The sequence below is a fragment of the Bombus pyrosoma genome, linkage group LG14, assembly GCF_014825855.1.
Source record: "Bombus pyrosoma isolate SC7728 linkage group LG14, ASM1482585v1, whole genome shotgun sequence".
In the NCBI taxonomy this organism is placed as follows: domain Eukaryota; kingdom Metazoa; phylum Arthropoda; class Insecta; order Hymenoptera; family Apidae; genus Bombus; species Bombus pyrosoma.
In genome coordinates, this window is record NC_057783.1 from 942,382 (window position 1) to 954,084 (window position 11,703).

The 11,703-nt window shown below is 39.5% G+C and overlaps 1 protein-coding gene across 5 annotated transcripts; it reads left to right on the forward strand.

Annotated features, from left to right (window-relative positions):
• Positions 1 to 117: 117 nt before the first annotated feature.
• On the forward strand, positions 118 to 11,699 carry LOC122574967 (histone-lysine N-methyltransferase ash1). Of its 5 annotated transcripts, none has more exons than XM_043743245.1 (14): positions 118 to 331; positions 1,329 to 1,727; positions 1,845 to 2,053; positions 2,149 to 2,259; positions 2,338 to 5,942; positions 6,020 to 6,352; positions 6,434 to 6,714; positions 6,798 to 7,294; positions 7,374 to 7,795; positions 7,872 to 8,198; positions 8,279 to 8,451; positions 8,538 to 8,704; positions 8,778 to 8,990; positions 9,111 to 11,699. In XM_043743245.1, exons 2-14 carry the CDS (start codon positions 1,556 to 1,558, stop codon positions 9,252 to 9,254), a joined length of 6,654 nt encoding a protein of 2,217 aa, XP_043599180.1. In that variant the 5' UTR covers positions 118 to 331; positions 1,329 to 1,555; the 3' UTR covers positions 9,255 to 11,699. The 5 variants fall into 5 exon arrangements, with proteins under 5 accessions (XP_043599180.1, XP_043599186.1, XP_043599182.1 ...); XM_043743251.1 differs by having other exon boundaries at positions 118 to 315; XM_043743247.1 differs by lacking the exon at positions 118 to 331 and adding an exon at positions 388 to 1,075.
• Positions 11,700 to 11,703: the final 4 nt, after the last annotated feature.

Consider the following 11,703-nt stretch of genomic DNA (forward strand, 5'->3'; position numbering starts at 1 on the left):
TTAGAACACAAGCGAGTACATCTTGAAAGACGTAATAATATCGTATCTGTCGTAGATGATTCGTAATGGCTCAAAGTTAGAGATTCGTATGAACCGCTAGGTGAGAGTAATGGCAGCATTGAACATCAGATGGCGCGGCAATTTGAGTTCTACTTGAATACACGGGAGTTTCCACGGGCCCTGTCGCCGACGCACCTGGCGCATCGACCGAGAAACAGAAACAGCTGTCTGTTCGAAGCAACTTGGAAAATATCGTCCGTTAATCGTCGATCCAGAACCTTGTGGATCTTCGTCGCGCTGTTTGTGGAATGCGAAGTAACGAAGTCTCAGGGTATTGTGCCTGTCATCAAACGCGTACTAGCTTGCCCCTTGCTTCACCACTCTTTACCGCTTTAGGCGGTCGCTGCGATGATAACGTGCCTGCCTTTTATTTTTCCGATTTCTACGATCCGGAACGTTTCTATCCCCCTTTTCCTCTCTCTCCCTCTCGCTCTTTCCCTGTCCCCACTTGCTCATTCTCGCGCTCTCTCTCCTCCCTGCTCTTCTCTGTCTCTCCCACGAATCCTCCGTCTCCCTGTCTCTCATTCTCCCTCTCTACTATTCGGAGTTCTTCTCGGGATCTGTGTGTGCTTCGTCAACGATGTAAACAGACTGATATTTTTTGGAGAAAATCTTCACGTTTCTGCTCCGATTTACCTTTCTGTGCGATTGTCGGTTAGTGTTGTTGCTCCAAACGCGATGGTGTCTGCGCGAATGTGACGCACCTATAGGCGAAATACGCGCGTATCAACAAGCAGCGTTTCTTCGATGACAGTGTCGTTGATCGGTTACGATTCCTAGGATAACAGTTGGACCTATCGGGAGAAAGGTACACGCACTTTTTCGGTCGCCTCGATTACTCCACCGATACTCGTTCCTTCTACGAGGTTATAGATAAGAATTCTCCCGCGCTACGGGACACGGTTGTGAAAGACGTAAAACATCGAGTCAGGATTGGAATTAAGTGACCTTAAAGTGCGAAGATCGCGATTTTAACGAATGGTTTGAATCTTTTTCAATTCCGATGTCGATTTGTGTAAGAAGAAAGTGAAAGAAGATTTCAAAAGAATCATCTCTGCCACCACTGTGTTATAATATCATTGACAATACTCCATAGCCTTTTTCTTTTTTTGTTTCATTTTCTTCCTATCCTAGTGCTCCTTATGTCTTTCCCTCCTTTCTTTCAGCATGCTAATTATTTGTCCAATAACTTACTGTTCTTCCTACTTCAACTATACCCGATAATAATTGATTTTGTTTGAAACAATAAGTTGCATTTGTTTTTACAGTGATACCAGTACGAGCAAAGCATAACCCTATGCAGTTAGCGAACGATGAGGGAGTTGTTGGTAGAAACTGGCAAATAAACATGGAAGCTCCATTCAAATATCTAATAGTTCTGCATTAAGCATATTAGGGACATGCTTTATACGATCAGGAAGGAACTGAATGAAGGAACAAAATTATAAGGAATGATATTCTTTTTGAGTCTATTGGATGTTAGATAAGCTAAAAAATGTCTGGTGATTCAGGATGGAATGCTGTAATTCACCATCCGTCAGAATTAGAATTACAGAATTGGAATTGGGAAGAAAACGATGGGGAGCAAGAAAGGGAGCTCCCTTCGACTGTTGATATGGATGCCATAAAGGGTGGCGGTAGCTGGGACCCGACTACTGAACCTAATGGTATTAATATGTTACATTAGCAAATTATGTAACTATATTTTGATAGGCATTTACATCACCATTTGAATGCATAGTTGAATAGAATTCTAAGAATTTTCTATTTTTTGTGGACATCAGGAACAGATTCAGTTGATTCCGAAGAAGACTCAGATTCCGACGACGAAAGTTCTGGCGGTACCGAAGGCAGTTGTTCTTATTCGGACTCGAATTCGGATTCGGACGACGAGAGTAGCGGTGACGAGGAGGAAGATACCGGATCCAATTCGGATTGCACGTCGGAACATAGCGAGCAAACGTTTTCCATTCAAAAAACGAATTTCGAACCGGTATAGAATCACAGTAGAATTTTATAATTTCTCTTAATGCCGCAAGTTTAAGTACAGCAATGAAATGGATGATGAAATTTCTAATTACGTTGCAGGGAGCGCTTAAATTAAAAATCAGTATGAAAGGTCCGAAAAAAGAGGATTTGGAAAAAGAAAAAAATAGGAGAAGCGTAACGAAAAAGGTTAAGTCAAATCGTGGAGGAAAGGTAATTTAATGTCAATTTCTAGAAATTTTAATTGAGTCTTCCTTTAGCGCGGATATACCTTACCTCTGTTCTGTTTAGTCATCTGAATGCAGTAGCGACGATTCTGACTCGTCTGAAAGTCATTTACCCTCGCAACATACGCAGCAACAACAACAACAGACTCAACAGTCTCAACAGCAACAACAGCCACAGCAGCATCCGCCGCTTCAGGAAATCAATCAAGAAGATTTAGCGGCTATTCTACCGGATCAAGAGCACGAGGACGCTCCGTTTGATGGATTTGAAGATTCAGAGAGCGGTCGTTTAGTATCGAAAGCCATCGAGCGGATGTCGCTCGGCGCAGATTCAGATACGAGCGAAAACGGTGATCAGAACCCTGTACCTGTGTATAGTTCCACTTTGTTGCAACAGTTTGTTGAAAAAACGGCTCTGTTATCAGAACCGAGGAAAAGGCGGAGCAAGTTAGGAAAAAAATTGAACGATTCGGAGTATCCTTGCGTTTCAAACGTATCTCCGGATTCAGGGATTCAATCTGTAGATAACAGTCCGTTACATTTGGCAATTAGTCCTGTGAGTCCTCCAGCACCGACACAGTCGCCGGTGCAACCTGTTGTCACAAAGCCAGCGGTAAACGTAGATCGTGTTTTATACCCACCTAAACGAAAACCTGGTAGGCCGGCGAAAACAGTTTCCACGCAGCCCCGTGGCCCGGGTAGGCCAAGATTGAAACCAGAAATCGTAGAAAAAATAGAGAAGATAGAAAAAACAGAGAAAACTGCGAAAAACGAGAGGGTCGAGAAGAAAGAGCCTGCTCCGCAACCAACAAAAGTCACGAAAGAAGAACCTTCTAAAAGAGGAAAAACGAAGTCGGCGCCACAGAAAACAGTTGCGTCCCGGGCGGATAAAAACGGAGAGAATGATTCGGCTAAGAAATTAAAGGAGAAACCAGCTTGTCAAAAGAAACGGACATATAACATTTCCAAACAGTGTACGCAAGCGAAGATAGGTGGAAAAAGGAACAACGCCAGTTCCCCAGCGCGTGTCAAGTGCCTAAGTAGAGCTGTTACGAGTAAGTACGGGAGAGAAGGAGTTCAATGCAACGGTGGAACGTATAAGAAAATGGGGAAAGATAAGCCTGGTCCAGGAAACAAGACAACTCCGTTACGACGACAGAAACAATCGGTTTGCGAGCGAGTTTCGGGCGATAGAAAGGTAATCAACTCGAAGAAAAGGACTCTTAAGGAAAATAGAAGCAGTACAGTTCCCTTGGCTAAGCGACAGGCGTCGTTAAAGAAAAACGTAGCGCCGGTTACGCGACGTGTATTGAAAGAAAACAAGAGTACTAAAAAAGCAGGTGCTGGGTTCGAAACGAATGGCGTTGGTGTCCAAACTTTAATATCTTTGCCCGTTGGCGAGGTATTAAAGTCCGAGAAAGTTGAGAATGTAACAAACAAATGTGACAAGGCGACGCAGCCTATACACAATCATTGTCACAAACATCATCATCACAAGCATCGCAGACGATTGTTGTTGCCGCCTAAGAATCCTATACGTATCCATCCGTGTCTCATAGAAGAGTTAGAAAAATTGATCGAAGAATTTTCTAGATCGTGCAGCTTAGGTAGGAATAATTCAAATTCTGGATATTCCGAATTACCGCAAATTTTTCGCGTAAAGAAATTAACAAAAAAGAGGAAAGGGGGCGATATTACCACGAACGATGATCAGAAATTGAAGAGGCGCCTCAAGAAGGAGAAGATACTGTCAGGGACGGATTCGAAGAACAGTATGAATGCAAATGCGAACTCGAATCCAAATGAGCAAAGGTTACCATTGAAAAAGAGGCATTATCACGTGTCCAGTCCTCACAGTTCACAAAGTTCGAACGCGAGTGGCACCGACGTGGCTGTTAACGAAGCGAATTCTACCGAAAGCCACATCGAAGAGGCGATCGAAGCAACGATAACGAGATACGGAGGTAGCTCTGCGTTCTCCTTCCAAGAAGATTCCGTACCTGTTACTCCTAAGAAAAGACATAGGGATACCGAAGCTGGAAGTCCTGATAAATCGAGTGCAGCGTGTTCCGATTTGTTGGAAGAGAAACCCTTGAGTCAGATAGAGGTACAACCGAGACGTAAAAAAAAGATCGTCAAAGATCTTCGTGTGACAGTTACAAAATTACCTGTTGAGAGTCATGCCGCTTTGGAAAAAGCTGAAAAAATGGACAAGCCTGAGAAAGCTGATAGCAAGGCCGAGAAATCTGAGAAATCCTCGAGCGATTCTAGAAGTTTGAAAAGTCGCGCGGAAAAAGGCAGTAAAAGTGAAAAGGTAGCTTTAGAGAAATTAATAAAAAGCGATAAAAATCAGGCGGACAAGATTGAGAAGAGGGATATTTCGCCAGATCATGTTCGCTTGGAGAAAAATATAAAGATCGATGCGGCGGATTTTAATCCGACGGAGAGCTTTGACGAGAATGAAACTGCGAACGAAATTAAACCGTCACAAAATAGTCTCAATCCGAATGTTCCAAATCCCATGAATTCCGCTGCTGTACTGGTTTTGGCCAAGAAGAAAATGAGACGTCGTAAAGCTATAAATCGTACAGGTTTTCCGACGTTAAAGAAAAAGAAGAAAAGATCCTTGAATGCAAATGAGTCGGATCCGTCAAAAAGCGCAGTTTTAACTAACGAAGATGCTACTCCGGAGGCCGGTGCTGATGGTGAGAATTCAACGAAAGAAGGAATCGAAGATTCAGTAGTGGACAGCAAGACAAGCGTGTTGAACAACACTGAGATACAAGATGTATTTACCGAGGAGCTTTCCACTAAGCATAGTAACAACAGTAGCAACAGCCTCGTGCAAAGTCGAGTTCAATCGAAAGCCAATCCGAATGGAAATCAGGAAGAGACGAATTCACCAAAGTCGGAGACGAATGGTCAAGTTCGTCCTGATGAACTTTCTGAACCTCGATCTGGTCAATTGAGAGTTCGCAAGGATCTTGTAGAGACAGATAGCGACAACGCATTGAACAAGTTATGTCCTGTTAAGTTTGAAAAGATCCAAGACACGAGATCGTACGACGAAAATGCTCCCTTAGAAGAGTCCCTCGAAAGATTCGCCGCGAATCAACGCGTTGCCGAATTAAACGAGCATAATGTAAAGAAGCTCGAACGCGCGAGCTCTCAAACGAACATCAAAACGGAGCATACAAGCTCTTTCAACGGTAATCAAAAGAAGCGACGAGGTTCCTCGAGTCCCTGCAATTTGACTCCTAGAAATCTGAAAAGATTACGCAGTTCTGGTTATGATACGGAGAACGACATCCTGCCTAATAGCGACATTCTTAACGACGATCACGAGGTGGGAAAGCACTCGAGCTCGACGCATACAAGAAAGAAACAATCCCGGTGGAAGAAACGTTACTTACAGGGAGGCATTTTACAGGAGTACGGCAAAGACTTTGAAGGGAAAACGCGTGGTAGCATCGAGAATAATAGTGGAAGAAATAAGGTCGTATGCGAAACCAACGAGTCTGCGTCTGCCGCTTTGTTATCCGCGACGTATCATTGTGGCAAGCTCTTACGACAAAGGAAAATGCCGTTTCAATTACCATACGATTTATGGTGGTTACATACTCAATCTAGGCTACCTGGTAGAGAATCGGTTCCATCGTGGAATTACAAGTAAGCATACAGCGTGCGTTATTGAATATGTTATCGTTTTATAAAATTGTTCAACTATTTTTTATGACTTTTTATAGGAAAATTCGTACTAATGTGTACTACGACGTCAAACCTACTACGCTTTACGAAGCGCAAGCTTGCGAGTGCAAACCGGAAAGCGGCTGCGGAGATGACTGTATCAATCGCATGGTCTTTAGCGAATGTTCTCCGCAGCTTTGTCCCTGTGGCGAGAAATGCGAAAATCAAAAGATACAGAAACACGAATGGGCACCGGGTTTACAAAAATTCATGACGGAGGATAAAGGTTGGGGCGTGAGGACTCAGCAGTCTATCAAGTCTGGCGTCTTTATCCTCGAATATGTTGGGGAAGTGGTGTCTGAACGAGAATTTAAATCAAGAATGGCGACCAGGTATATTAAGGCCATGTACAAACAAGGGTTTTGCGTAACTGTAGCATCCAAATTCATTTTCTTTCGCTTATTGTGTAACAGGTATGCCAATGATACGCATCACTATTGTCTGCATCTCGATGGAGGCTTGGTAATTGATGGTCATCGTATGGGAGGTGATGGAAGGTTCGTAAATCATTCTTGCGAACCTAATTGCGAGATGCAGAAGTGGAGCGTCCATGGTCTTCCGCGTATGGCGCTGTTCGCTTCCAGAGACATTAAACCAGGGGAAGAGTTGACATATGATTATAATTTTGCACTTTTTAATCCATCCGAGGGACAAGAATGCAGATGCGGTAGCAGTGCTTGCAGAGGAGTGATTGGTAATGGCACAACCTTTCCTGTTATAATCCTTCTTTTTCTATATAATAAATATATTTATTGCATTTTTATCCTGTTTCCATAGGAGGAAAGAGCCAAAGGGTTTCGAAAAGTATTACTTCCATTCCGTCGCAATTGGAGCCCACAGAGAGGCGGTCAGTCGGAAGACCGAGAAAAAATATGCGAAAATCTAATACAGTGCAGTCTGTTAACTCGAAAGGCATTTGTAAATCTCGAAAAGTGGGCGATTCTAATCTGATTCATGCGCCTGTGCTAAAACCTATGTCCCATCAGCAACGGTGCTTTGCTCAGCAACACCATTGTTTCCTGTTAAGAAATTTAGAAAAAGTCAGACGAGTTAAATTGTTGGTAAATCAAGTACAAATGCAAAATGGTAAAGTGAAATGCGGTAACGCGACAGCAATAAAAGAAAAGAGTTCAGGTGATGCTAAGATTCAATCTGATGCATTTTTCTCGCAATTAACTGCTCTGACTAATACAAATACACGTACTGTGCGAACTCGACGACTAGCTCAAGCTCAAGATGATCCAGAAGTGCATAAAACCGCAAAATTGGCTAAGGTAAGGCAAATTTACGATCTTTTTGTTCATAATTCATTAACTTGTTGTATTTGCTCATTTATAATTAATTAACCTTCAGGTATTAAAAGATCTATATAGTATCGTGGCGACTGCGAAAGATGAGAATGGACAATTATTATGTACACCATTTATCACATTACCCTCAAAGAGAAAGTTGCCCGATTATTATGAAAAAATATCAGATCCTATAGATTTGACAACAATCGATCAGTGTATTGGTACAGGTCACTATAAAACTGCAGAACATTTTGATCATGATATGATTAAACTTTTTGACAACAATGTAAGGTTTTTCGGGAGAACCTCAGAGATGGGTATTGCCGCAGCCAGACTTAGAAAACTATACTTAGGAAGCAAGCCCGATTTCGTAGATGCAATAACGGAAGCAACAGGTTGTCCTCCATCTCAAAGCTTTCTACCTCCCCGTGGTTCAACTGCGGGCGAAGAGGACGTTATCAGGTGTATTTGTGGCCTGCATAGGTATGCGTGAATTGCAATTTCTATCACAGATTGGTTGTTGTTGGAACTACTTGTAAATGTTACTTCATGATCATAGGGATGAAGGCTTGATGATTCAATGCGAACGCTGTCTCGTATGGCAACATTGCGATTGCGTTAAAGCTGACACGAGCATAGAATCTTATTTGTGCGAGAGGTGTCATCCACGTCCCGTGGATTTAGAAATTCCACTAGAGGGTGATGAGGAAGAAGAGGGCAAGAAACACTATGTTACTTTGATGCGTGGTGATTTACAACTTAGACAGGGCGACACCGTTTACGTGTTGAGAGATACTCCTGAAAAGCATACGTACAAAACCATTCAAAAGCCGGATTATGAGCAAATGGATATCTTTAGAATCGAGAGACTTTGGAAAAATGCGGAGTAAGTATCAATTTATTAAAAGTTTTCATGAAAATTGTATGCTTTGTGTTATTGATATTCAATCGTTTCCGATCCAACAGAGGCGAAAGATTTGTATTTGGCCATCACTATTTGAGGCCACACGAAACGTATCACGAACCAACTAGAAAGTTCTATGAGAATGAAGTTGTATGCGCCCCACTTTACGAAGCAGTTCCATGCGATTTGGTTGCTGAGCGCTGTTGGGTTCTTGATCCTCACACGTATTGTAAAGGTAGCGATTCTCATCCTTTTTATTTAATCATACGATAGATACTCTTAAAAAATATCTCACTTATCCGTGCCTCTTTTTTAATAAAGGACGGCCAGTTGGTTCTACACCAGAACATACTTATGTTTGCGAGTATCGCGTCGATCGTGCTGCACGATTATTTACAAAAGTTGCTAGAGCTAGGCACCAAGTTTGTACAAAACCGTATGCATTTGAAACGTTCCCACAACGCATTAAGCACTATCGTACATATTTGGTAAGTATCGAATTACTACTAATGAAGAAAGTGGTGAGAATGGACACTACAATTTTTTGTAAATTATGTACAGCCTCACAGTCTCGAAGGAATCCAAGTTGGAGGTAAAATGAACAAAGAGAAAAAGAAGGTTAATAATCAAGATGTCGATACTAATCACAAATCTGAATCGAGTGAAAATACAAAAACACACACGAAGGATCAACAAAAATCTTCTACGAGTAAGGGTAGACGAAGATCGAATGAGATTTTACCCATTGTTACGCCTGCTACGTTATGTGCCCAGGTAATCATCGGAATATTATCAATCTGTATTGCATTCAATGGTGCCTTAACTTTTGGTAATTGAATTCTCATATTTTGCTATTAATATTATCTTAACGTGTGTTACATTAATTATCTTTAGAGAGAAGAGCAAAGAAGAAGATTGAACAACATTTTAATCGGTCTATTACAAAAAATGCCGAACAAAAAGGATCCTTTGGATTTGTCGTTTTTATTAGAAAGAAACAGACGAAATCGTAAAAGGCCAGGTGGACTAAATCCGTGACATTGGATTATACATGATCGATAATAAGGCATTACCTATACACATATATGTGTTGTGCGTGTATGATAACCACACATAGGCAGATGCGCGCGCGCACATATAAGTATCGCATAGGTAATACATGCCACTGCTAATTTCTATCGCAGTCAAATCTGTAATCAAAGTGATTCACACCGATCGATCCTTTCATTTCGCTATACGTAATCGATGTCATCTAAACCGTTTTATAAGAAAAACGGTAAACAACGCGTTTCCTTCTTCTTACACTATGACCCGTCCATTCGTATAATTTAATCTTAATCACGAAGGCTACTCCTATCGAAGAACATTGTATCGATTGAGATCGTTTTATATGTTGTTTTTACATGTTTTGAACTATAGAAAATTGTCTATAGTCTTTTGGCATCGTTTTCGTATTTTAGACTACCTTCTTCGCTAACGCTGGAAGTTAGTACGTAGTATGTATCGAGATTAAAATGAGACATTTGATAAAATCGAGCAGAACGTTGAGGAAATAATAATGTTCGATACTCTTTCTTTCTTTTGGAATATTCAAAATTTAAAGTCTCTGAAATGTTCAATATCATAGGGGTGTAATGTGTTAATCAACTCAAGTCAAGAACTCCTGTACGTGGAACAACGTATCTCTCATATTGAATCTAACGAGAGTTATTATTTCTAATATAATTCTAATATAATTAGGATTACGAAATTGTATAAAAGTAATTTGTAAATTTCTTTCATAGCGGATATATTTAAGTGTACAAATTATACATTACTCGGGATTGAGGAAAATGACAACAGCACACGTAAGAAAAACTGTGGAATAAGAAAAAAATCGAATACATGCGCGAGGCTTTATTGCACAAATGTATCATTATATTTTTCATAGTCCCAGTGTTATTTGAATTAAGTGTAATATATAGGTTTTTAAATTAATAGATAAAACTTTACTAACATATATATAAATAAATATATATATATATAAATATTTAATTTATTAATTATCGCGATGGAATATAGCTAGTTGTTGCTATAACGACGAATATACGCAGGATTTCGTATTTATTGTTACATTATACAGTTAGTAAATTCATATTATTAAAGATATTTAATACATATGTATAAGTCTCATTTATATATCATATGTTTCTACGTTTTTGCACAGTATCCGAGACATTTTTATTGAATGAAAATGATATTACAATGTCCTATTCTGTTTTTCGATGTAAGTTGGAAGTGTACCAACATAGTATAGTCACACCACAAAAATCACCATGTAATAGATCTTTTGTAGCATGACAAAAGGGGGGGGGGGTGCCTATCTTTATACTAATTATAAGTAGAAATTAGTGAATTGGGAGTAGAATTTTAAATTTGAATTTATTCTTTTAAAAAATATTATGAATGATTTTTATGAGTGATGAATTTTGTAATGTTAATTTCCTTTATACAAAATGAATGTAAAACTTTTATCTCTTATGCAAAAACGATATTTATAGTACAATTAATGTCTCGAATAAAAGGGTATTATTTTTTCTTTTTTCTCTTTTTTTTCGACAATAAATCATAAAATGTTGATATTACTTTTAAATTTAAGTTATTTTAACGAATTATAAAGATTTATCTATATGAGAGGCAGCAAAACAATTAGAAGAGCTTACGGTTTACCGGTAACCTTGCACGATGAAATATCTGCGCAATTACACGAAATACGTTACAAATGTCGTTAGACAAACGATATCGCGTATATGTAAATCACTTTAATTAATTTAAATCCATATTTGTAGATTAACAAAGTCAACATGATAGATTATGTTGACCATTATATTAAGCGTGCGTGAAGACTGATTTACTGTTACAGGATATTTCTAGCAGGTAATTGCGCTGATTAAATCTGGGTTGTAAATAATTTAAATTCTAAATAAATAGAAGATATTTTTTATTTTTACGAATAAGTTTGTACACTTTCGTCAACAAGTAAATTCTTCGATTAAGAATAAATTCTGCGAAATTATTCTTATTCGACCGTATAAGAAAAAAAGATTTTGTTCATTGACTTACGATTTAATGTTATTACATGTTATCGTTTGATCTTGATCGACTTCTAGCCGTATGGTAGTGTGCGATGACGGAGCTTCCTCGTACTTTCAACTTTCATTCTTGCAATCTTTATCATAATTGTTGAATGTTCGATGAGCACCTTAATTCGAAATCTCGCAAACTGTACAAAGTATTTTAGAAAAAGGAGGTACAAAGACAATCATCCTGTAACTACGAGAAAGCGGTTTTTCAGTACGATTGAAATAACGAGCGTAAATTAAAACGAGTACTGTTGCTTTACTCTTCAGTTTGTTGCAACAAGAGAGAATATAACAAAACGAAGAAAAGATAGAATGGGGATGGGGGGGGGGGAGAGAAAAAAAAAGAAATAAGGGGAATTAATGAA

Excerpts from the sequence above, each read along its gene's own strand:
- LOC122574967 (XM_043743245.1), top strand. The coding sequence starts at position 1,556 with ATGTCTGGTGATTCAGGATGGAATGCTGTAATTCACCATCCGTCAGAA. Across the intron at positions 8,199-8,278 it reads AGACTTTGGAAAAATGCGGA|AGGCGAAAGATTTGTATTTG; the intron begins GTAAGTATCAAT and ends CCGATCCAACAG. Across the intron at positions 8,705-8,777 it reads AGCACTATCGTACATATTTG|CCTCACAGTCTCGAAGGAAT; the intron begins GTAAGTATCGAA and ends AATTATGTACAG.